At 42.3% G+C, this 26,336-nt stretch overlaps 1 protein-coding gene across 4 annotated transcripts in view; it reads right to left on the reverse strand.

Annotated features, from left to right (window-relative positions):
* CUX1 (cut like homeobox 1) overlaps positions 1-26,336 on the reverse strand; it is a 1,145,546-nt gene that overhangs the window by 751,420 nt on the left and 367,790 nt on the right. For all 4 annotated transcript variants that reach the window (XM_069226953.1, XM_069226954.1, XM_069226952.1 and 1 more), the window contains exons 6-8: positions 17,690-17,813; positions 17,373-17,449; positions 14,754-14,820 (exon numbers count right to left, since the gene is read on the reverse strand). In XM_069226953.1, coding sequence (XP_069083054.1) covers positions 14,754-14,820; positions 17,373-17,449; positions 17,690-17,813 — 268 coding nt within the window. The remainder of the gene's footprint in view (positions 1-14,753; positions 14,821-17,372; positions 17,450-17,689; positions 17,814-26,336) is intronic.

A 26,336-nucleotide genomic window follows, 5' to 3' on the forward strand; every position in this document is an offset into this window, starting at 1 on the left:
TTGAGGAAAATCCAGACTTCATCTGTTTGAGAACTATCAGAGACAAGAAAGAAGACAAGGATATTTACTTGCAGTCCTTGTAGTGCATCACAGGAAAATTCACTGAAGTCATAAATGTTAGAATAATTCCCCACTACATTGAGTGGTCTCTGGAGCATTTTTCATGGATGTATTGTCCATTGAAATATAATACAAGGTTACAGTGTTAATCTTTTCTTGGGACGAGCAGCACCTTGCAATAGCCTATTGAAAGCTAAATCTTTTCCTTGAAAGAAATTGATGACTTGCCAATTAGCAGTTCCACACCTGCACTGCAACGTCTGATGTGCAAGAAAGGGATGAAAGTGTATAAAATGTAGGAAAGGGGAGTGGCCTACAGCCGAGAAAGACGGCTGCATACTAGTGCAGCTCCTGACACCCTCTGACCCCTCCCTAGAAAATCCAGTAATCTATCAGCCATCGAAAGTCACCGACGACTGGGGCCGAGCGGAGACCCCCGCCGCATGTACACAGTCAGCGGAGACCCCCGACGGCGGCTTGGGGGCCGCCACTGAAGTGCAGCCTATGCAAACTCTGAAAACTATGTCCTTGCATGATGAACTTAGAGTGGTTGGTTTGGAAGCCATGGGAGGGCGACGCAGAGTGATGGGCTGCTTTTCCCCGCCCGGAGACGTTCACCAGAGGATACTAATGCCTTGCACCAATATACACTGACGCCCACAGCACACGGAGCGGCCTGAGCAAGCCGCTGCAGCTGAGACTTTGCAGACCGCCTGATTAAAAGAAGCAGGGAGAGGATTGAAGGAGAGCTGTGCAAGAGAGTGGGCCCTCCCATTCAATAAGCAAAAAGCAAAGACGCAGTCTGCCTATTTCTCCACTAACAAACGGAGGCAACATTAGACAGCATGGCTATCGGGCAACCCTGCTCAATACCACCTGACTGTGATGGGTCTCCTGCAATGGGGCTACCAGGGGGCCAGCCGGCGCTGAAAAATTCCTGCACTGACTACAACGGAGGCCACAACTTGCACAAGGAAGTCTGATGGGAGGGGCCCCCGACGAGTTACACTTTCAATAACATCCTCTCCTTTGGTCCTGAGAGTTGCTGCTGCACGCATGGGGACCTGTGCCCAGATCATAGAGGCCCAGCAGGCGCCTAGACTACAGGGTGTCTTGGTCCAGGCATCGCCCCAGACCTGAATACCCTCACAACCTAGGTCTGCCTGTAACTGTACGGAGATAATGAGGCCCCAGCACACTCACAGAGGGGCCCGGCTATTCGTGATAGAGAACCTGTGGTACAGTGGCCTAAAAGTCAGAGAGGCCCAAACACCCTAAAAACTCTTATTTGGGGAATTAAAGGCCCCATTGAAGTATCGATCTGCTTACCCGACTTGTGAAGCTGAAAGACTCTGCGGGACAGTGCAGAGGCAGACACAGGAAAACCGACAGACCACAGAGAGACTGCACGCAGCTCCCTGGCAGGTGGCAGAGAGTACTTACTTGGCTTACCCGGACCTCGACAGTGCTGGTCCCTATTGTCACCCCTCTGCCTCAACCTCTAGTGATCATGGCGGGGGACCAAGGAGCCCGCGACTCATATCAAACAAAGTTAGAAGAACATACCTTGTCTGAATGCTCCATGGAAACACTGGAAACCACTGCGCCGCCACCCCCAGTGAGCAGTCGCCCACTGAACCAAGCCTTCCAACACTCCAGGACATCTTGACCGCCATTAAAGGAGTCCACACCTCGCTGGAGAACAAAATAGACTTGGTCACAACAGAGGTTACGTTGATACGAACAGCCCTAAGAGGACTGGGGGCCAGGGTAACAGAAGTCTAGGAGAGATTTGCCACTCTCAAAGAGGACAATATAGCCTTAAAAACCAAAGTCAAAGACATACACGCCACTACAGCTATCCTAGACAACCAACTGGAGGACTCAAAGTCGATCAAGGCGAAATAATATCCAAATCATAGGGGCCCCGGAACGCTCAGAGGGTCCAGCAGTAAACCTCTCCTCATACCTAAATTGGTTCAGCTCAGGGGCTTCTCAAGCTACTTCTTGGTGAAACGACTTCACCGGACACCGGTTACTCCTCTAAAACCAGGTGCAGGAAGCTGGCTCTTTATATTCTAAACCAAAGTAAGGTAAAGTGTGTTCAGAGTCCAGTGGATCCCCAGAGTCTTTACAGAGGCTAAAGTAGATAATACAAATGCTCTCTTTTGTGGTAGTGTGGTCGAGCAGTTAGGCTCATCAGAGGGTAGTGTTGACACACACAGTCAAGAAATGAGGAACACACTCAATGACTAACTCCAGGCCAAGATTTATGTACCAAATAATATATTTTGTTACTTTATTACTAGAACCAAAGGGATCTTTGTCGCAGGTAAGTACAGTTTCAAGAATGTATCACTTTCAAGTATCAAATGCACTTTGTAATTCACAGATAAAACTGTTTTCAGGTAAGTAATACTTTTCAATATCAAAAGTTGACATTTAGTGCAATTTCACTGAAGGCAATGCAGTCCTATGGGGGAAAACGTACAGGTAAGTATTAGACTTACAGTCCCAGTCTTCGGGGGTTAAGGTGTCCATAGGGCAAGGTTTAGGAAGACACCAAGAGTGCACCACCAGCAACACGGGACCTGCCGGGTCCAGAGGTCAAAGATGGTGTTGGGTGCCCAAAGGAATCCTATGGAGACTGGGGGTGCGCAAAAGAGAACTGTTTGCAGATAAGTACCTGTGGTCTCGGGCCCTAGGTGGGGGGGCAGGAGGTTGGCACAGGTAAGCTCCAAACTCATCCTCAGAAGCACAGGGGCGGCTGGGGGCAAACACAGTGTCAGGGGCCCAATTCTTTCCTATGAGGAACTCCGGGTTCACAAAGCGGCTTCAGGCTTGGTCCAAGGGGGTCAGCTGCAGAAGACCAATGGCTGGACAGGTAAGTTGAGGCTCCTCTGGGCGTAGATGGACAGTCGGCTGGGTTCCCCAAGGCTGGGGGGTACCTTTAGGCATCTGGTATCTTCACAGGATCCAGTCGCAGTCAGTTCTACACAGCTCGCACTGATCCCCCGATCGAATACGAGAATGTCAGAATAACCGTTTGCCCAGATTCACACTCAAAGTTCAAAGTCTTAGATGCAGCTTCCTAAAAGTTAAAGGAGCTCTACGACACTGTGAAATCAAGTATTCAATGATGTTACAAACTAAACTATAGATAATGGCTGAAGGCAAGACCTGGAACTTCGAAACCACTGCTGAGGCATGGAATTGGCTGGAGGGTTGAAGACGAGTGGGGAGCACCAAGCAGCAACCGAAGTCAGACCAGAAACTAAGAAACAGACACAACCGAACCACAGAAATAGAATTGAGACCCATGACAACGTGTCAATGGCTCACTAGATCATCGATTCTGACCCATAATGAAACAACGCCTTTTGTGCGAGCCTTCTCCAGAATTGACAGACATAGGAACCCATCACTTCACCACTAATGACCCGAGGAGGCCATGATCAACCTCTTGAGAGGTTCTGTCCTAGCTCCATCCACAAACACTGAAAGGGGGGAGCAGCGACAACAGACACTAGAAACTTGGCTTTGGTAACAACTTTCTTTTCTTGGGGAGGGATAGGTGGTATATCTTTGAAGCTGGACCTAGCCTCTTCCATATAGTTTTAAGTATGTTATGGGTCGACAGGCACTCTGCAATGTTGGGAAGGCAGGCAGTTTAAGGTCTGCAAGCAGATAGGCAAGGAGTGGGATTTGTGTGGGGAATTCTGGTTAGGTTCATACTTTCTGTTGCTCACATTATTACTCTGGTTTCTCATTGGACGAAACACAGAATCCACCCCTAAGAGATACGCCCCTCAGACACTTACTAAAACTTGCTACAACGCACCTGTTTCCCTCTGATACAATTCCAAGACGTGCACAGTCACTCCGATGAAGGACTCACAACTAAAATTGATCTCCTGGAACTTCAAAGAACTAGGGGACAAAACCAAACAGAGTAGTTTTGCAACAGATTAAGAAACATTCCCCCGATTTAGCCCTTTTACAAGAGACTCCTCTTAAGTCGTGTCAATAGGTGGCACATGCAGGATATTCAACTGGCTCTAGTGGGTTGGGTATTCTGCTCCGAAACACACTGCCTCACCGTTCACCAAACCTTTACCAATTCCCAGGGCTGTTATGCTGCGATATCTGAGATGTGGGAGGACAAACCTATCAACATATTATGTGTTTATATTCCGCCCACAACTGCACATACTCCCGTTCCCCAAACTGAGTAAACTACTTTTGCGCCTTACAGAAGGTATTTTACTAGTGGGTAGATACTTTAACATGGCCCTCAATGATCTTAATGACATATTCCCACCCAAATAGATAGGGTGCCCTATTCAACCCCTAGCAGACTTTCTGTCAGCCATGGAACTCATGGATGTCTGACGCTTTCATAATCCCCTGTGACAACAAAATTGTTTCACTCAGGTGCCCACAGTAGTCTTTCCCGCATTGATTATATTCTAACATTAGCCAGCTACACTCCCTACTTTCATGAGACCCGACACTTGGCTAGAGGTATCTCCGACCACTCTCCGTATGGACAGTGTACGGTCACTCATAGAGAGGTCACACAAGAGACATTACGCTTCGCACCCCTGGGTTTTTAAAATTCCATAAATACAGAGGGTATTTGTATAACTACTGATAGATACTTTACAGAAAACTTCCACTCGGTAGCCTCTGCCCTGATCCTCTGGGAAGCAATTAAGACATTAAGAAAAGGGCAGGGACTGTCGCTGATTTCCAGACATATCGAAGACAAGCAGGCACAAATGGATACACTAGAGTGGGAAATGACCAGACTAGTATCTGAACTCATGACCAAGACAGATCAAAACATCCAGCACATGCTCAGCTTGAAACAGCAGGAGTATAAAGACCTAGCTACCAATGCGGCCAAAAATGATTACTGTAAGATTCAGTATAGTCTCTATGAAGCTGGCGACAAAGCCAGAAAACACTTTGCGTGTCTCTATAGATGCAAAAAAGCTAACCTATGAGTCTCAGCCATTCAAAGCAGGCAAGCTTGTACGAGGAAAACAGATGGAAGCAGAGGTTTTTGCTACATATTACACTCAATTGTACTTGCCGGTAGCGACCGCTACTGTAGACGAGTCCACGGAATTATTCGACGATCTTCAACTTTCAGGTCCAATAGAGGGCAGAAACATGTTAGGAGATGTTACTGAATCAGAAATAGTCAAAGCTATTAGAGAACTACATCCAGGCAAGGCGGTAGGCCCTAACAGGATCCCCATAGAACTTTACAAGCTCACAGCAGCAAAGATTTTCCCATACCTGATCAAAATGTTCCAAAGTTGTGTTACAGGTTCTCTTCTTAGAGACCAACAAATATCAAATATAGTGGTCATTCATAAAGACAGTAAACCACTAGACGAATGCGCATCCTATAGGCCCATATTATTTTTAAAAGCGGAAATTAAGATCCTGGCAAATGTACTGGCCTCACGTTTAGTGCAAGTGATAACAACCCTTGTCCACCCTGACCAAACTGGCTTTATGCCAGGCAGAAACCCAACCTAAAATCTGTGGAGACTCCAGCTGGTTCTGGGGATGACTGCCTCATTACATGAAGACGCCCTGGTGATCTTGTTAGATGCCAAGATGGCTTCTGACAACATAGAATGGCTCTATATGTTTGTGGTGTTACAAAAGATGGGCTTCAGCCCACAGTACTTGCAATGGGTCAAGCTCCTATAAACCGAACCCCTGGCCCAAGTTACGGTCAATGGCGGTGTGTCCCAGACATTTTGGCTCCAACGCGGCACCCGTCAAGGATGCTCGCTTTCACCACTATTATTCATCCTTGCCCTGAAGCCCTTACCGACCTGGATTAGGCAAGAACCCCTATTTCAGGGCCTGTGATAGTAGGACGATTGGGAGGGCAGGATTTCAATATACGCAGAAGACATTCTGCTTTACATCTCTGACCTACCATTATCAGTAGGAGGAATGCATATACTTGCATAATTCAAACCTACTCAGGCTATACCATCAATTGGCAGATAAGCCTAATCTACATACTCCATTGGGGATAAGTTACGAATCCCTCCAGAGTGTGGAGCAAGGATAGTGAAAGATGGATTTCAATATCTGGGAATCTAGGTCACCCTCGTCCCCAACAGTTTCTATGCCAATAACTTAATGCCGCCCCTTGCTTGTCTAAAGTAAGATGTTTAGCACTGGAGGACAATGCTCCTCTCCCTTTTGGGCAGGGCAGCCCTATTTAAAATGATGTCCCTACCTTGCTTCTTTTACGCGCTACAAAATTATCTGATTCAAGAATCCTATTTCAAAGACATTGAGGGGGAGGTGAGCCTTGCGTATGGGATTAGGGGAATGCATGACGCCATTTTTCCTAGTAGTTTCCCAACCATCCTCACTGTCAGAGCTTGCTCCTTCTGGTAAGGCTGTGTCTCTGCAATCAATAAATGTGTGTTCTCTTTTCGTTGGGAAACACCTCCCCCTGAATGGAATTTATTCCTGCTCCCAGAAATATATTTTCTTGTGCTGGTTGTGGACTTCTCCAGGTTTATAGAGAATCCTAATGAAAACAGAGTCCATATAACCTATTGGATGTTGTCTTTGCACTTGTAAGAATTTGCTCTTACTAGCCAGTTACTAGGTACGGGTAGACATGTATGCCTTGCCTTCTGAGGTGTGCTGCTAAACACTTGGTAAGCACCCTCAGACTGATTTTATCCCAAATGTCAGTACTATGAACTGGTAGTGAATTTTGTTTACCACAAATCTTAGGTATTTTTTGTTGCACATTCATTGGGCTGTGCAAGCAGGTGTCTTAAGTCTATTGTTGCCGTATATTCTCCTACTTATGTCATCTTGAATCTTTGTGTCTTTATGAACTTGATTATAAACCTGAGGTCTAGAATTGGTCATAGAGAGCTGTCTACTTTAGGAATTAGGAAATGAGTTGAGTAGCTTCCCTTGTTGATTTCTTGTCTCTGAACTGTCTCTATTGCTTTTTTCTGCCAGCAATTTCTCCACCTCCTTGAGGAGATGTGCTTTTTCTTTTTGGGAATGGGCCTTTTTCTTTAGTCCCTTTGCCAGTGGGAATTATTGAAATTCTATGCAATATCCGAATTGAATTAAGATCAATATCCATTTGTCTGACGTTATTTTCCTCCACTTCTGAAGGAATTCTTTTAATCTACCTCCTACTGGGTTATGTGTGGGAGTTCTTGTTCTTTGTAGATGCTTCTCATTGAAGGCTTTTGTTAGAGGTATCTCACTTTTGCACCCTCACTTGTGTGTAAAAGTAGAATCTCTCTAGTGAGCGCGAAGTTGACCCCTTCCTTTTCCCCTTACACAAAATGACTGATGGCTTAGTTGTGGGTATTGTCAACCTTACTGAGTTTAAGCAATTTGTCTGCTTCCTTGAAAGCTTTGGTGTGAAGTTCTCACCTGGGAACTTAATCTCCCTGTGGGTTTGCATGATGGTGCTGCTCCCATGCGCACTCAAAAAAATTGCAATGCTCCCATCGAATTTGCCATCTCATTGTTCTATTTTAACTGGTTAAGTTTTTCATCAACCGTACTGCCAAACAACTTCTCTCTGTTGAATGGGATGTTGAGGATGCTGCCCTGTACCTCCGGCCTAAATCAATGATATTCTCAGCCATGTATGCTTCTTGAGTGTTATGTCCATCAGCATTTGTCCGCTAGATGTATCCGCAGCATCCAATGCAGACTTTAGGCATGTGTTGGCGATGTTTTTGCCACTGCCCACTAACTGCACTGTCCTTTTCCTAAATAGATCAGGGAGGTACATCATCAACAATTGTACATGCCTATGTCGTCCAGGGGCGAAGGCCTCGAGGGATAACTATCCACACCTTCTACAGGGGAGTCTGTGTCCAGGTACTACCACTGCTCTACATACTCAGTCTCCGAGCCATGATGTACTTCAGTTAACTGTTCCTATTCCTCCTTGTAGAAGAGGTCTTCTTCCTGCTCTTGGGGATCAGAAGTAAGGGGAGGTTGTATTTCTTCAACCTCTTTCTCCATGTGCTGTTTCAGCACATATAGAAAACTCCTTTAGACTTTCGTCAAAGTCCCTCTTTTTTTGGAAAAGACTGGCCATCTTGGCTTCGAGGCACCACCTCTTTCATTCTATTTCTGATGCCTTTTCTTCAGCATCGAGAATTAGTGTCTTCCTCTTTGGCGTCGAAGAGTCCTTTGAAGACACATCGATCATCGAGCTTCATATTCTGCTTGTGGCCTGTCTGTTTTCAATATCAAAGCGTCTTTTCCTCGACTGTCTTTCGACGGCTTGGATTTCTCTTGTACACCTGTGGAGTCTCCTTCGAAGGATCTGGGGGGATCTTTGTCTTGGGAGTACCTGCGGTCGGTGATAGCTTCGACACCGAGGCTCCCTTTTACGTCCTTGAGTCAGATTGTCATGACTCAGGCAGTGTTTTCGAGGTCGATGAGACTCTTATTTCTGTTCTCTTCATCTTTTTGGTCACCTGACCTTCGATGTCAACAATCTTAATTTGTATGTCCGAAGTCTCTCCCTCTGCTTCCTCAGCAACCTTCTCCTCTTATTCTCTTGAGAGACCCAGGCTCCTTAGGGATGGTGTTGTCTGTTGGCTCTGCATGCTGTGATCGGCTCGCCTCTGTCTCTCTCTCCCCCTCAGTGTCTTCAACATGAAGACCGAGCAGCTGTTGCAGTCCTTGCTTTGGTGGTTGACAAGAAGCTAAAGATTCAAGACCAGGTGTTTTTTGTAAGAACTTGTGGTGGCACTTCTATCAACACTGGAATGGTGTCTTCTCCATCAGGCCCTTCAGGGAGCCCCCTGAACTGGCATTCTAGAAAATCCCTTGAAAGAAATTCACCTTTTCCTCCGAATACTGTCAGTGATGGTAAACTACTTTGGTAAATTTTGACGACTTTCTTCCTAAAACATCTTCCTTGTACTGGAGATCCTTCAGCAGGCTTCCAAACCCAATGGCGGAAAAAAAAAGAAACTGAAGATGGCGACCAAAGTTGGGAGCTTCTGAAGGAGCAGATAGGACGCCACAGGAAGCACCAAATGGGCAGATACATTGACACCCAACAACAACAACAAAAAAAGAAAGGACTAAAGAAAACGACAAGTTGAATTCCAGACCCAACCACTAGATGGCGGAGCAATGCATAGCATGTGAATCCAGAAAAGATTCATGTTGCAAAACAGGCAAATTTTTTGGAAGATCACAATTACATTTTCTCATGCCCACACAAATTTCCCCCTTTCTTCTGAGAACCATTGCGCTGGCATTGTTTAGATGGGTAGCTGCTGTACCACATACCTGCCTGTCAGTAGCATCCTGTTGCTTGCTTTACCGCTCTGGCAGAGCGGTAGTCTCCTGACCACAGGCACTCTAACAGAATCTGGCTTTGAGTAAGAATTTAGAAAATCCGGATCCTGTTGTGGAGCCCTTTATTTTTTCAACAGGTGCCGAGTGGCTCCTGGCTTCGATAGGTAAGCAGGTTTAGGCATTAAATGCAATGTTAGATATTTGATTGATGAGTTGTCTTAGACATCAACAGACCAGGCTTCTTAGGCTGCCGCTGTTCTAAGTATTCTCCAGGACATCCATAAGTGGTAGATGGTGGGCCCGCCTTCAATGAAGAGCAGGTCGGAGTTGATGGTCTTGACTTCAACCCTGTTATTTTAGGCACCCATTACGAAAGATGTTGGGGATGATATTGTGTATTTCTTTTTCTGACAATCACCTTTCTCTGGCTCTCACCCTGTGGGAGTCCTTTTTAGAAGCCAGCTATCTTTTAGAGCAGAGGTTCTTAACCTGTGATCCGACGGCCCTTGGGGAGTCCTCCAAACCTACACCAGGGGTCCCAGACAGCTCAAAAAATTAAATAAAATTAAAAGGTTAATAAAGTATATTTAAATAAAGAAGCAAAAATGTAAAACTGAAATGTTAAAATGTTCAGTAAACAGGAAGGAATTTGAAAACTGAGGCTAGACGTTAAGTTAGTATGCTCAGATTGATTCGGGGGAGCAGAGAAAATGCATCAAAAAGAATATAATATGGATGATGATTGGCCTCAATTAAGTTTAGAAAAGCTGCAACCTTCCCCATAATTTATTTTAGTTTTTTTTAATTTGTTTGTGAATTAATTCAAATATTACATAATTTGTATATTCGATGAATACCTGTTTCTGTATTTATTATGTATTTTGCAGTTCAGATCAACTAAAATACTTAGGCTGCTGTCCCCAACTTCTACTAATGACTCATTGAAGGTTCCCGGTTTCCAATAATGATTAAGTGGGGGTCCCTGGTTTCCATTAATGACAAGGGGGGGGAGGTGGACCACAGAAGTCACAAGGTTAAGAACCACTGCTTTAGAGGAAGCAGGAGACAACAGAGAGGACGAAAGCCAGTAGAAGAAAAGGCTAGACGTCTAGCCTTTACTTTTCCTTCGTCTGCTCTCATATCTTATCCTCAAGGACCTTTTAGGCTTTTGTTTTAATAATATTTTGCAACCTTCGACAGAATGAGACACGTAGTTACACCACACAGACCTTGATTCGGGTCAGAAACATAATTCCCCTCCTTCTAGAAGGGACACTCCTCAAAAAGAGAAGGCACTTGTGAGTAAAAATGAAAAAATCTAAAATGTGCTTACAAATTTTAGTCAAAAAACGAGGTGTGAATTCTCACATGTGCACTGAGAATACTCACAAGAGCTGGAAAAAAAAGGAACTGACTGGGAGGCAACGGCTGATAGAATGCTTTATGAGTAAGGAAAGCTCCTGGAATCAGAGACAGGAGTCTTTTTCCTGTGTTTTTAGTGTAAACCTACCAGGCTACATTTTTCCTACAGTTTATACACGTTCATCCCTTTCTTGCACATCAGATACTGCAATGTAGGTTTGAAACTGCTCATTAGGGTTCAAATGTTTTTTTTTTCCAGCAAACAATTTAGCCTCTGATATGTTTTTACATAGAGCAGTTCATTATAAGGACAGATGGACCATAACACCTTGTGTGATACTTCAATGGTCAATGCATCTCTGAAAAGGTGCTCGGGGTACACAGACCCAGCAGGGAATTATTTTAACAGCCATGACAATCAATGATCATCCCTCCATGCTTAATTAAACATCTTTCAAGTATTAGAAAGATTGAGAACAAGAGTCAATTGACAGGAAGCAGCTGTATCAAGCCCTAAAATCCAATAACCGGCGAAAGGCAAAGATAACAATATGCCCAGGTGACAGTGAAAGCAGCCCGAGATGAAGTCAGTAACTCAGACTGCATCACATGCCTTCTAGCACTTCATATGACTCGAAATGTCCACATTGGTTCAGAAATCTTATGTGAATATCCACATGGGAAATTTCCATACAATTAATATAAACACAGCTGATTTGCATGGAGGTCGTCAAGTAAATAGGTAAAGGATTTGGGCCTGCTAGGCCTTCGATGGACACTCATGCGCCAGGATCTGGTACACACCTAACAGGAGAAAGAAAATAAACCAGTATCAAATGGTAAATAGTTTTTGGTAACTAAACTCATCTAATACCGTAGAGATAGCTAATAAACATGCAGTCCCCTACCGTGCGTTTGTACTCCGCTGGTTAAAAATCAGTTTTAGAGAATGTGTTAATGATCAACATTAAAGGTGTCTCATTAAGACAAAGGCAGCTGTCATAGGTAAATAAAACTATCCCTCGTTTGCCCATCAGTCTACCAAAACTAGAGCCCGAATTGGTGTAATGATTACCTGTGCAATTTTTAAGCTTATTGCCGCATTTAAAAATTATATTTGTATTTTGTTCTGTCAGCACAATATCCATATCTGTTTAATGGCACCTACGTTTATCATTTGCGATTCAGAAAGATTCTTTAAAAGGTGATGGGCAGAAAAGCTGCTTGTTGTCGACAGTTTTACTTAGTTGATATAAAACTGTTACCATGCAACTGTAGTAAGTAACATAGCTAAGATGATTCCTTAAAGACACAAATCTCTAGTATTCAAATCCTCCGCATAAGGCGAGACCACCGTAGAGTGTAAAACAACAGGCATGGTTTCCGTCGTTTCTCAAAAAAATCTTACCTAGCAACCACATGGTACCAAATTTGTTACTAGCGCTTAACACTGTGCCCCCAATTAGGACTACACCAAAGGTAGGAATAAAGAGTTTACTTTGTGGTGCTCGTCTTGAGGGTTGCAAAGCCAATTACTTTGGTTACTTTCCTCTGAGCATTTTAGAGTTTAACCTGCAACTAAAAATGAATCTAGCCCAATTGATATGTATATCGTATGAAAATTTCATGAGGACACCACCAGTAAACACCGCCTACACCTCGAATTCTGCAGCAGTAAGTGATTTCATTCTGATATAGCTGCAAATCTGGAGCTTTTCGGCATGGGACAATATTACGGGTGTTCCACGCCTGTCCTCCTACTGTTGTCACTGTGGCCAGTGACTCTGGGGAAAGTTTGTTATATAATATATATCTCACATCACACACACACACCTATGAAAGCTATTGGCTTTGGCAATGATTATTATCCACCGGCACAGCAGCGTTGCTGCTGTGAGGTATGTCTACATATAGGTTTTTTTTAAAGCGCTATAAAGCAGCCAGTGCTAATGAGTTTATTATTATTATTTTTTTTTTAAACAGGGTCTTCTGAGCATGAGTCAGCAAGAAGGGAGGCACCGCGGTAGAAATGGATGCAGGGGAGGTAAGCGGACTTGCGACAGTCAACGGGGAAGCACATGGATAGGAGGGCGCTAGGACACAAACTGACAAACGAGGGTAGGCAGAAGGGGAAGGGTAAGCAAGAGGACAATGGAAGGTAGGTGGGAATGCAAGGGGGAGCAAATTGACAAAGAAGGGTCAAAGGAGGGGATGGATGGAGCAAATGGACAACAGTAGGTGGGAGGGGTGAGAGAGCAAGTTGACAATCGAGGGTGGGAGAGACGGGCCGTGAGAGCAAGTTGACCATGGCGGGTAGGTGGAATAGGAGCAGAGAGTGCAAGTTGACAACAGAGGGTGGGCTATAGGGGTGGGGACGAAGTTGACAATGGAGGGTGATCTGGAGGGACTGTGGCAACGAACTGACAATAGAGGGTATGTTTTTTTTTTTTTTTTTATGAGGACCTTGTTAGGTTTCAATCAATTTAAACTGAAATTCAAGTTTTGATGCAGGGTAATTTGCTCATCCTCCATGATGCCAAACCTGAGATTCTACTTTGAGCAATTAATTGTGTGATAGGTGGTAAAGGAAATTAGAACGTATGTAGTTTTGAAAAAGATGTTTGTAATCTATTTCAATAAAGTAAATTTGGAAATTTAGAATGACTGAATGCAGAGTAACTATTTCTATTCTTTTAGGTGCATGCAGCAAGAACTGGATGCATTGCAGGAAGGACACTTTTTATTTCAATGAGTAAGGAGAATATATTTTATGTTTCAAGGCTTTTGGAATGCCCTTCATGTTTTCTTAAATATTTTGAATCTCTTATTCCATAAGCTGCTGGTGCTGACAAGAGACCTGGACAAATATTACTCTGTATTCACACCCTTTTAAAGGCTGAAAATGGAAATAACCCTACACACTAACTTATTTCCCCTAATAACAGTAGAATACGGAGGAGGAATCCTGACAAATTAATTCCCTGGGTGAAGCAGGGTATTTTGTAAATGGAGCTGAGAAGGCTGTACCTATGGCCAAAGACTTTGAGACAGACATTGGATGACTGACTTGCAGAGGATAAAGCTAACTTTTAGCCTAAAATAACTAGAGGGGGGCTCAAAAATGTATGGCTGTTTGAGTACCAATGGCTTTGCTGCTTATGCCCTTGTCCCTCTTAAACAAGAAGAAGGACTGAAGAAAGCAGACTGATATATTGGGAAATGTGCTCTTCTCTGACCTTCCAAACATAATTAGGCAGAACATTCTGAAAAATCTGCCCTATTTATACTCTTTTTCTGCCATTTCAGGGTTCAGATCTCCATGAATATTAAGTTAGGTGATGGGGAGGGAGATTAGCTAGAATGATAATTGAGTGACTTGATGTAGCTGGAGGAATGGCCAATTTTCCTCCCCCTTCATCCTCCTGTGGAATTTGTATCCCAACAAGTTATCACTATTTTTCCTTTTGTGTGTACCAGCCTTTAAGTTATATTAAAAAAAAAAAAAAAAAAAAAAAAAATGTGGTGGGTTAGGGGCAATTTCTCTTTAATTTACAATAATATCATTTTGACATGATGCACTGTTGTGAGCCCAATAGGATATTACGTTTTATTTGTCAATTCTAGAATATGACGAACGATTTGACTGAGGACATTGCAAACTAATTTATAGATATAGTTGCAAGGTGCAACTAAATCAATAAAACGATTTTAAACAAAAGGCAAGTCTGCTTTCTTAACGCTGGTGCTGTAGACCTCTGACACTTCATACATACTACCAAACGAAGAAACCTTCAGATTGTTCAGATGTAAACGTTGGACGATGCATTTTTTTTAATAAACATTAATTGCATTCTCCTAGCATTATCAGTCTCAGATGCATTAGCCTACAGAGAGATGAACAACATGAATCATATCTGAAGACCACAGATGTCCGTAACACAACTGCAAGATGGAGGTAGTAAATGTTTGCTAAAACTTACTTTGCAGCTGTTTCTTCATCATATTTTGTTTTCAGGTCAAATAATTCCGACTGGGTTTTCTCCAAGGCTGGAAAATATACAAAGAGTGCGTTATGCACAGAAATAAGGTTAATCATACTGCATACATCAAACAATAGTCAAAAGCATAGCTCATAGGGCCTGTCACAATAAGCAGAGAAGAAAATAGTCTTCAGTTATCTGATCCAACATTTAGAATTGCTATTGTTAAGCTGTTTAACAATTAAGGCTTATTCTGTAATTACTATCTCCAGGGGACACCTTCCTTAAGCAGCATTGCTGCTGCTCTTTAAAAAAAAAATACAATTCCAATATCAAGCAAGTTACCACCAAAAAATGTATATCCAAGCTGAGGTGTATGTATTAAATGACCATGTTAACTAGCAGAGCCCACCAGAATGTAATGAATATTAGATTATATTAAGCACTCAATACCTAAATGTGACTAGAAAACAAGAAACCATGGTTTACTCTTTAAATGCTCGTTTACATTCTCCATTCCAAAGATGAGCTGCCAGAGTGAGGCATATAAGAAAGGGATGCTAGGTTTTAAAGTGGGACGATGGGTGTGTTGTCATTGTAGTGTGGGGATTTACATCCTGAAGCATCAAGATGACAGGGTTAAGACTGACTGTGAAACATGGCTTCATTTCAAGAATTCATAGCAAGAGTCATCTGTTTCAAACTGCAAAATGTTGGTACAGTTTGTAAACTTTCCTCTAGAGAGTCGGTTAATTAGACCATAAACAATACACCGTTCAAAGCAGAACAGAATACAGAAACAAACAAGCATTTTCAATGCAACGGGTCTCGCATTTGTTCGAATTAGAGCTATTAGCGTTGTAAAGCAAAAAAAAAAAAAAACGCAGTGCGATCCCACTATTTAAAATGCAGTGCGATTGCGCTGCATGTAAAATAAACAGATAAAGTAGTCCAGACTCCAGGCTGAAAACATCGAGCCTCGTATGTTTTTGATACTTTACCGGTGCTGTGTAGGTGGACTTAACACCAGAAAAGGCATGACGTATGCATGCATTTCACAAATGAAAGCAAGCGGATTTTAAAAGGCAAGCCCACGAACCAATGTAAGTGACTGACGTGGCATGGGCGTGGTTTAAAGCCCAAAGAGAGATTACAGAATGGACGCAGCACTTTGTTCTCGCCCATAAAAAGGAGCAAAATGCAAACCAATGCTAAGATTGACACCAAATAACAGTAAAAGTAAATGATATTCAAAATCGGCAAAGAAGACCAAAAAATAGGAAAGGAAGTAATTTTCTATAACAAGAATTTCTGAATCTTGACCAGGAAGAGAGCAAAGGCAGCATTACCTACACGTTTCATAATAGGACAAATACACAGCCATCGCCCTTGTGTTACACATAAATGCACCCTTTGCCAGATCCCTCTTTAAAACAAAGGTCTAATTGTGGGCTTATTTTTTTTAATGGCATTCTGGTAACTAAGTTGTATTTATTTGGACTTTCAGCCAACTAAACCTTTGATGGCATCCGTTACAAACAGTAACATTTCATCAAAGAACAACTGGTATTGGTCATTAGATTAAAACATTGGGCTACATAGAGTTTGAAGAGTAAATGACAAGACAACTTGACCAAGGCGAAGGCAATAAAGTGCGGCATAACAGAAAAATAATGTCTTTATGTGATGGCCAGCGGGAGAGAGAAGTAGGTTGATATAGGTTTTGTTGTTGTGTTGCATGTTTCTGCAAGTTGCATGTACTACATTTTATGGACGTATAGAAGAGTGTATTGCAGTGGAGCTTTTAACTTTGTCATTTGTAGAGCATTGGGAGGAGAGATGATGGGGAACTGAAGATATCACCGTCAATTTTCAGATCGAAATTCACCTTGGGAGACCTTAATGGGCACATCATTCTACAAAAGATACCTTCTGGTAAGATTTGTAGCTGATACAATTACTATGATTTCATTCCATGGGTCAGCAATGGAGCCTTTCGAAAACCTTTGTTCATTTTAATCTATTGCAATAATCACTCAAGTATGGTTTGGGTCAAGGTTCGCAACTGTTTCATTATAGATAAAGGCCACTATTAAAAAATGCACTAAATTTAATGTACCAAGTTGACCGGTAGTGCTATATTTAAAATGGTTAGATGGCTTGGCCTGGCTTCTAACGAGGCGTTGACTTCACAACAAAAATGGTGTTAGCTACCTTGCTGGCATTTTGTTCAGCGATTCCCAAGCAAGGTCGAGGACTGAAGGACGGCGGAATTTGGGTTACTAGCATGTTTATATCTTCAGTTTGGTGAGCATAGCTAGACTTGTATTGCTGTAGAGGACTTTGCTTTGTAATATTCCCAGTATTAGCGCTCATTATCAACACTGAATACAAACATTTCAATGATGTCAGTAGCAAGGTAGCTCAAACTGCGATTAATACAGCAACAAACATGAATGCTATGAACCAGCAGCAAGGGAATTTCTATATATTCTAGAGAATGCAACACTTGCATGCACAATACATTAAATTAAAATAATATCTTGCAAAACAAAACATTCGGGCCAGCACAAATCTCTTATGCCTCAACCAAACGGAGTCAAAATAAAAATGGCAAACCTGTTTGCAGAGTTTGAACTTTGATTTCAGCTTCGTCGAGCTTTGAGGATGTGGACAATTGTGCCTCTTGAAATTTTCTATATTCACAAAAGAACAGAACAATCAGGATTTGCATAGATCTTTTAAACTAGACTAATTACTGATATTTACCACTCCATCTGCAATCACGCATAACACAAGTGATTAGTTAACAGACACAGTCTCAGTTATCAAAACGTCAGCAACACACCACTATCAATCTCGCCCTTATTGACAGCACAGTTTCTCTCACAAAGCAATGCAGTGCTGAACACCACCAATAGTGCCTTATTGCCTACCTCTCTTTTTCTGCAAAGTCATTCTGTAACTGTTGTTCTTTCTCGAGGGCTATACTCTCTGCTTGGGCCTTCAGAGTCTGTTCATATTCTCTAATTTTCTCTTTAAGTGCTTTTATTGTAACCTCTGCAGAAAAACAATAAAGGGGGGAAACAGTGAAGATGGTTTACTTTACATACCTCCGTGTAGTTCTATAATAAACCCCTGCTGGTCTCTGCAGACCATTGGGCTTTGAGCTTCAGCTCATGAAACCGACAGAAAATCAATGGCTACGAGTCCCTTTGGAAAACATTTACTCCTTAAATGTTAAACTGAACTTTAAACGTTTCATTCAGACAGATCAATGGATTTTTGTTGGGAAACGTTGTTAGTGTTTCTATCGCATAATTAAAATAAAAAACACGATAATATTTTATTGACTATTTTCAAATCATCACAGTGGAGATTAATGAAGACGTCGGTATGGGTTTAAGCACGCATCTGAGCATGAACCTGATTATTTTACAGTAATGTTTGCAATAAAATAGGGCTTTCCTCATGCTAAGAGGCATACAGACATGTTCCCCCCCGCACAAGCTTGACACCAGCTTCAGGGTTTTATACCAGGCCTCACTTTTTAACTCTAACGTTATTGAACTCATCATGATACTCCTAATGGGGAAGTTCAAGGAGTACAAAAAAGTATAACGTGGATACATTTATGTAATTTGTTTCTTTGCCAGGTTATGATTCTTTGTTCGGTTATAAGGCATATTTGTCTGCCTTCACCAACCTTACTGTTGCAAACATTAGATTATCTCGAATTCTCCGAGATCTGCAACCAATAATTGTCATACCTCTCCTGCACTGTCCATGCAGTCTTGAATAGAGTACCAAATGTATGCATGCTACCTTAATGCCCATCATCATTACCTCTTCCTCCCCGTTGATGACAATGACAACTGGTAAAGTGGAATTCCCGTGTAGAAATACAACTTCTCTCATTGAAGCACAAAATATGCTTCTTTGGTATCTATCTTGGCTCCCACAAAAAAAAACAAGCATTTGCAATTCAATGGGTCGCGCGTTTGCTCGAGTTAGAGTTATTAGCATTGTAAATTCCTAACTGAACTTTTCTTGCCATGTAAATTAATAATGAAAAGTAAAACAGTTGACGTAAGCAAGCCAATTCAAAGCACCACTGCTGCTCTGAGAGCAAAGGAGAGTTGAAAAGAAGTTCGCTTGCAGTCAAACGTATCGGCAAACGTGAAACAGTCCATGTAACAGGGTCGATGGCCAAGGTGGTAACAAAACTACCCCAAGGAGGGACAAACGTAAGGAGTTTAACAATGATAAAGGATTTTTTGAAAGGCAAGCCCACGAACGTGTGATAGTGATCGGCGTGCGGTGGGCGTGGTTAAGAGCCCACAGATAGATTACAACACATCAGAGCGCTTGCGCTCTCAACCTAATGAAAGCCATCTTAATTACCACATCAAGCAATGGAGGTAAAACATACTGAACAACTCCTAAGACACAGTAACTTTTCACTCCAAACTCCAGGGTCCTTTTCATGAAACCTATAGAACCTAAGTACATCAGATCTAGCCAAATAAAGATCAATATCTAGTAGTACACATCACAGAATATTAACTGAAACAACAACCTTCTCCCAGATTTTGTTAAAAGGAACAACTAACTACAAACTTTCAAATAATCTGCCTTGTTATCCATCCGGGATTATCAAAATGGACAGAATTGGAGATATTCTTCTACTGATACTAAAAAAGTTCACTATATAAATAAGTATCCCAAAGTAGACATCTTCCTAATTTCAACGAAGGCAATGTATCATCTCAGTACCACTTGTCACTGCACACTGTGGAGTTCAACAAGGCTCAATTGCTAAACCACTCCTATCCAGCCTCCACTTTATCTCTATTCCATGAAGAAGCGACAATACATATGAAAATAATCTTCAACATGTGACGGCTCTGTACACATCTAGCTGTCAATTTGGCTTCCAAGACAGAAATAAAAAATAAAAAAAAGTTTTAATGTTTCTTCAGAAGAAACTATCAATTGCCTATACACACCAGCACTAACAAGGCCCATATTCCAAAATACACATTTTTTAATACATTGAACATGCCAGCAAAAGTACAACAAACAATTTCATATAATGTTCTCCCCTTTTTCTAAACCCATCCAAGGAAGGGCAGTGCCACAAACCGTTTAATCAAATTGGTGCTGCTGTTAGGCCAACGGCTGAGAGCGTTGGAAAGCTGCCCTGCTCCCGAGTGCAGAGTGCTGGTGTGCGGAGACTATCAAATGGTGCACAGCAGAGGCTACACCGCTTGGACAAGAAGAGGCTATTGGCCATAGAAAGGGACCAAATAGTGGCAGCGTGGGACAAATTACTGTCTGTTCTTCAACAGCGAGGTAGTCTCTAATTAGCCCCTCCCAGCATTCCCTTGTGATAGCCGCACCTCCTTTGACCAGATACAGTCTCCCTCCTACCACCCCTCAATGTGGGGGTAATACCATAATGGGTACATGACCCTGCCGCTCTTGGTACTGGTGTGATCGACCCTGGCCAACGGCCTCCCCTCTCCGCGCCTTACCTGTTACCCCACCACCCCCCACACACCACCAGGTAGTACTTTCTATAATGTGTCTTAGTTTCTTGCGTCTTGACATGGGGGAATGAGGTTATAGGTTCATGTTATATGTTCCGGTTGGGTTACTGAAGAATGAAATGTCCTGCAATCATACTATTTTGTTATGCCTTGTTATGGATACATTTGCAGCACGCTGACAAATGTGTACTGTACAACCACATACTAAGATTTGACTGCTGCTGCTGGTGATATAAAACTTTAATGATGATGGTTAAAAAAAAGTGCAATCTAGAAACGGTGAGCCTCTCATGGGTGGAGGGTGGGTCACATGTGAATCTTTGAAAGATGTCAATATTGGAAAACTACAATTATAGCTAAGTAACGTTTTTCCTTCTCCTGTATTGGATCTTTCATAAAGTCATATGCATGAATCAGAATAGTAAGCAGTTGAACTATAAGTACATTAGTATCATCATATATTAAAAATTGGAAGCTGGGTTGAGATAAATAGGTATAAGAGGCTCAGCCTACTGGGAAAGATGCTTTAAAAATGCCTGATCCACTGCTGCCTTGTTTTGGAGTAATGACTCCAAATAGTAACGCTGGGTAAGTGTCTGTTCTTCCAATCAGCTGCTCTACAGACGTATTATACAATACACCAGCAAAGAGAGCAGTAGATGTAGAAATACTTAATCAAATGGGCTCCCACTGATTCTGTTAGCGTCTGCGCGCTAAATTATGGCAAAAAACTATGGCTAAAGAAATTCAACGTGCTATGCTGTTTGAGAGGGCAAGACCTTCAAAGAAGTGCCATATGGTACCAACAACTGCTCAGTATTCCTGAAGGCACTGGTTCTAGGTCTTTTGGGTGCTAAAATAAAGTTTTCAATACCACTGATTTGTTTAAATGAATTAAATGGGATACACTTTAAAGAATAAATCAGGGCATTTGTGTGAAATTAATTGATCATCCCTGAATTTTATATAAGGTTATTTGATGGTGAAAGCTTGTATCTCACTTACTCTTCTTGCTGAAGTGAGTGCAAGTAGCACCACCAGTTTTCAGGAAAAATATTTCAGGTCTGCTTTATGAATGGGTTCAAAGGGTCTGTTCATTAGCTGTAACGGGACAGTACTGAGCTGCCAAGGAATTTGATATTTTGTTTTTTACCAGAGGGAAAAGCTCTGAAACGTCCTTTTAAAAATCCTTTAATAATTGTTTTTGACCACAAGAATGAATTATGTGAATATCTACTATAAAGAGATATAGCTGCTAAATGAACCTTAGCAGAATTATAAGGAAAACACGTTTTTGATAAATGTAACAGGCATGATAACATCTGTTGAGGTTGTGATGAAACTGGATGGATATTATCCACACACCATAAACAAACAAAAAATCCTCCTGAATTGTTAAGTTGTATTAGTTGATTCAGCCCTGGTTTTAGCAAGGATTTGTTTACAACCCTGTAAAATGTCTAAATGGGAGAACTCATTGTATTCAGAATCCACGCTGACAAGATCATGGACTCTAGGTCCGGATGAAGCACTTGGTTGTTGTTCATGCCAAAAGAATGGAAACTGGCTTCGACTTCATATGCTTCATCTTTGCAAGGAAAAGTAGCTCAGTCAACCAATATTGTCTGGGCTACCCTGGAGCTATTAGAATGATCTGACATGGTTCCCCTTTCTCTCATTTTGTTCAAGACTTTCAGAATCATGGGTATCGGAGGCAAAGCAAACACAAAAATTTCCTTCCATGATACTGAAAAAACATTCCCACATGACTATGGTTACTGGTGGCAACTTGTATAGAATTGACACTCAATTATGAGCTGTTGCAAAAAGGTTGTGGTTTGGTTTCCCCCATTGTGCAAAGATCTTGTTAGAGACATACTGGTTGAGCTCCCATTCGTGAGAAGAGTTTGTCATCCTGCTTATTCTATCCACCCACTGATTGTGATTGCAGAGGACATGATCAGCTTTCAGATGAACTTTATGTTTTAATGACCATTCTCAAATCCTTTGTGCTTCAAAAGATAAAAGGAGAGATCTTGTTCCTCCTTGTTTGATTATGTAGTGCACTGTTGTAATAGTGACTATATGTATCAGACCTGAAAAAAAAGCCATCCTTAGCAGAAAAGCATGAAGGCTTAATTCTACACCTCTTAATCCCAGAAGATTGAGGTGGTCAGTTTTTTCTTGAGCAGTCCATTTACTGCTGACCTCCAAATATTTTATTGGAGCTCTCCAACCATGGAGGGAGACATCAGTTGTCATCACAAATTGTGGTATTAATGTCAAGAATGGAAGAACTGTCTGTAGGTTTAGATCTTGTATCCACTAAGGGAGAACAGTTCTCATTCTCAAAGTGAATTTTACCAATTCTTCGAATGAACCTTGGTTTTGAACCCACTGTTTGCCTAATTCTGCCTGAAAGGCATCTGATTTGTAGGCAGCAGAAAGGAATTAAATGGATAGGCAATGGCATCATCCCCATTAGAGATCTGTAAAGGATTACTGTCAATTAGATTTGTTTGTTGCATCTATCTAATGTTGAGTATGCTTTGTTTTCTATGGTATCTAGAACGGCACCCAGAAACATAGTGCTTTGTTTAGTGTGAGGCCCAGTTGACTGAATATTTGCAGACAAGCCTTGGTTGACTTTCTTGCAGACTGACAAGAAGGAGCCTTTATCAGCCAATCGTCGAGGTAGGGAAACACTTGATGGCTTTCTCATCTCAAATAAGCTGCCGTTGAGCAGACATTTTGTGAAGGTGCCAGAAGCTGATTTTAGAACAAAGGTGAAAACTTTTAATTGGTAATGGCTGCCACCCACTACTTGTAACGCAACCATGCAAAAGCATCTGCTTAGTTCTGAGGTCCAAGATAGATCTTCATTCTCCAGATTTCTTTTTAATGAGGGAAAAGGTACTCTGGGAAACAGGTACTTTTTCTTGAGCTCCTTTGATTAACATTGAGATGAATTCCAATTGTAGAAAATTAAGATGGATTGGGGTGTCGTCTTGGGGGCAAAGTATGATGAGAATTTGTATTTACTCTAAAGTGTGGCCTAATCGTAATTGGTCCAAGACCCAACGGTCTTTTGGAATAAGGTAATTAGTTCTGTAACCTCGTCATGTATTCTGTTTTAACACTTGTGTGGCCAGAACCTTTGTCAGGTCCCTGCCTTTGTGGTAGAGTCCTTAGTTTGAGGTCCTTGCTTCCTTCACAAGGCTTGCTTTGAGCAAGCAGCTGAAGGTGGAGGTCCGTATTGTTGTTGCTGTTGCATACGGTAGGACTGTTGATATTGATATGGTTATGGCTCATGCCGGTATGACTGAAATCCTCCTTTGTAAGAGAACTGTCCCCTCCCTCTGTTCCCTTGAAAATGCTGATGTCTATGGTGTATTTAATACATTACGTGATCTGCCAATATCAGTATCAGCCTTATTCTACTGTATTGCATCATTAACATATTTGTCAAAGTGCGCATCCCTTTCATAAAACATGTCCTGGACCTTGCGTTGGACCTCAGGTCTGAACATTGTTGATTTCAAAACTACCACTGCCTTTAGAGGACAGCTCCTCCAGTTAGGTAACAAAACCTGTAGATGCTATATCTAAAGCACAGGCCTTCATTTTTTATGAGGCTTTTTCCCTTTCATCTTCTTGGATACTAATGTTTTGCCTTGTGGAACAAGATCTATATATGCACTGATATCTGACCACATTTTGATGATCACAGCATCCGGAAATGGTTAAGGAGTTAGCCACTCTGACCGTTGTTGAAAGTTACAATAGAAAACCTTTTCTCTATCTTATCCAGGAGCCTTCCTTCCAGGTCAGGAGTGGCGCATGAAGAAGCTAGATGTTTTGAACAGTGCTGAGCTGCTTGCATTACTAGAATCCGCTTTACAATGTCCAGTGAGAAAGGCAGGAGTGCTGTCTGGTGCTTTATACTTTTTATCCAGATGAGGAATGACTAGGTTATCCCTTCCTTGGATTTTACATTTTAATTCCCGCTTTCCAGATAATATCTATAATGGGAATCGCTTTCACCAACGTACATTACAGTACTTTAAAATCATAAAGAAAGCAGTCAGTTTGTTTGACTGGAATGGGTATAGCAAATCTTTAGGAAACCCTTTCTAAAAGTGTTTGAAACCCACCACTATCATCCAGTGGTGAATCAGCCAGTTGAGAAGTAGTTGTGTAGAAATAGGACCAAAACATCATTCCACTCTGGGCCCATATCTTGGTCTTAATGCACTCCCCTCCTCCCCTTCTCTGTCATCATCTGAATCTGCGTCTTTATAGGCTGACAATGGAATAACCTTTGCCCGTGGTGTATGAGGTTTTTGACTTGCAATAGAATGAAGAGTATGAGGAATAAGCAGGGTTAATGCAAGCACATCTGGAGAATGTGGAAAGGAAGATTGCCTTTAGATGATGCAGGCTTGTAAGGTATTGACATTCGTTTGTGGGAATCCAGCAGCATAAATCTTAAGGGACTGCCAAGAGCTGTAGGGATCTGCATCATTGTTTCTCGATTTCCAGAGCCTGGGAGTCAAACCCACCAGATTAAAGCCCGTAAAAATGATCTACCAGCACCCTTAGGGAGTTGTGCAGAGGGTTGTGGGGCATCCTGAAGAAAATCCATCAGTGCTAGCCGGAATGCCTACACCTGGGCATGGTCCGCCAAAGATACAGGAAACGCCAGTCTCATCTGAGAAATCGGGGGTTGTTTGACACTGAGGAAAGATCCAGGGTTGGGAAACGGTGTCAAGACTCTGAACATTCCTCTGAATGTTTCTTCGAGGAAAAGAATACTGCTTCTTCATACGGAGCATTTTGGGGATTTTTGTGAGTTTAGGGAAACATTCCCTGGAAGGTGACTTACCTTCAAGACAGAAAGTGTGCTTTGGAGTAGCCCTGCAGGTATCAGATGCTCCCCGATCTTCTCCAACTGCATGAAGAGCAAGAGTCGCAGGCAGGACACCATGCCCAGAAATCACATACAGTCATGATAGGGGACCAAAAGGACATCTTCTTACAACATCATCTGCAAATCTTAAACTCAAGGCCTCACTTGACTTAGTTAATCTTCAAAACAGAGATCTTTATTAGTGAGATACAGAGAGAGAGCTCCGCACTACATTGATCAGATCAAGAAAAACAGGACCTGATATCAGCAGGCAGGTTGGCATCTAATGTGAACTGGTGGAGTTAAGGCTGGAGCTGCATGATGCAATGTATGGTTTTGCAAGAAGTTGTGGGGGAAAACGTTTCCCAGACACCTGGAAGGAGTATTCATAATTTAAGGAATCTGCATGAAGACAAATCCGTCAGAGCCCAGTTGACACCAGGGAAAAGTAAACAGTAATAACAAATGTGGTGTGGGGGTGGGGCATTAAATAGTCTTTCTGTCACTTCAGGGGGGGAGGCAGAAAGCCCACAGCATAATAAGAAATAAAAAATAAAAACAGGGGCTGCACTGGGTGTCCCATACAGAATTTCGGCCCGCTTAAAATAATGAGGTGGGGGTGGTATTGTGCTTTTAACACACTCAGAGTCCAAGAAAGCCTTCATTCCACAACCTCCTCTCCCCGAACCTGAATAATACAGCCATCCTCGATGGTGAGTGCAAATTCAGACTTATGGACCGGCAGAGAAAATGTAAATGCCATTCCATCCAACCCCACTACTGTTCCCCAAAACGCTTCTTTACTTGGCACCAAAGATACTATCTGGCACCTACAAGTGGGATCTGGAACTTATTGGCATCTGGTATCACCACCAGGCACTAGATAATCTTTTGTTTCCCTGCCAGCGGAGGGGAATGGGAGTTGGTGGGTTACCCCTCTATGCCAGCCCAGATGTCTACACTATGTCCAAAGAAACCCCTATTTCCTCTCACTTGCCATAGGAGATGGCTGTAGTTTTACCTCTGGATCAGCCATCAACCACTGAGATCTATCAAACCTAGGCTCTTCTGAAGAATAGAGAACCAGAGAAATCCAATGTGCTGTGGCTTGTGTAGATCCCA

The sequence above is a fragment of the Pleurodeles waltl genome, chromosome 3_2, assembly GCF_031143425.1.
Source record: "Pleurodeles waltl isolate 20211129_DDA chromosome 3_2, aPleWal1.hap1.20221129, whole genome shotgun sequence".
Lineage (NCBI taxonomy): Eukaryota > Metazoa > Chordata > Amphibia > Caudata > Salamandridae > Pleurodeles > Pleurodeles waltl.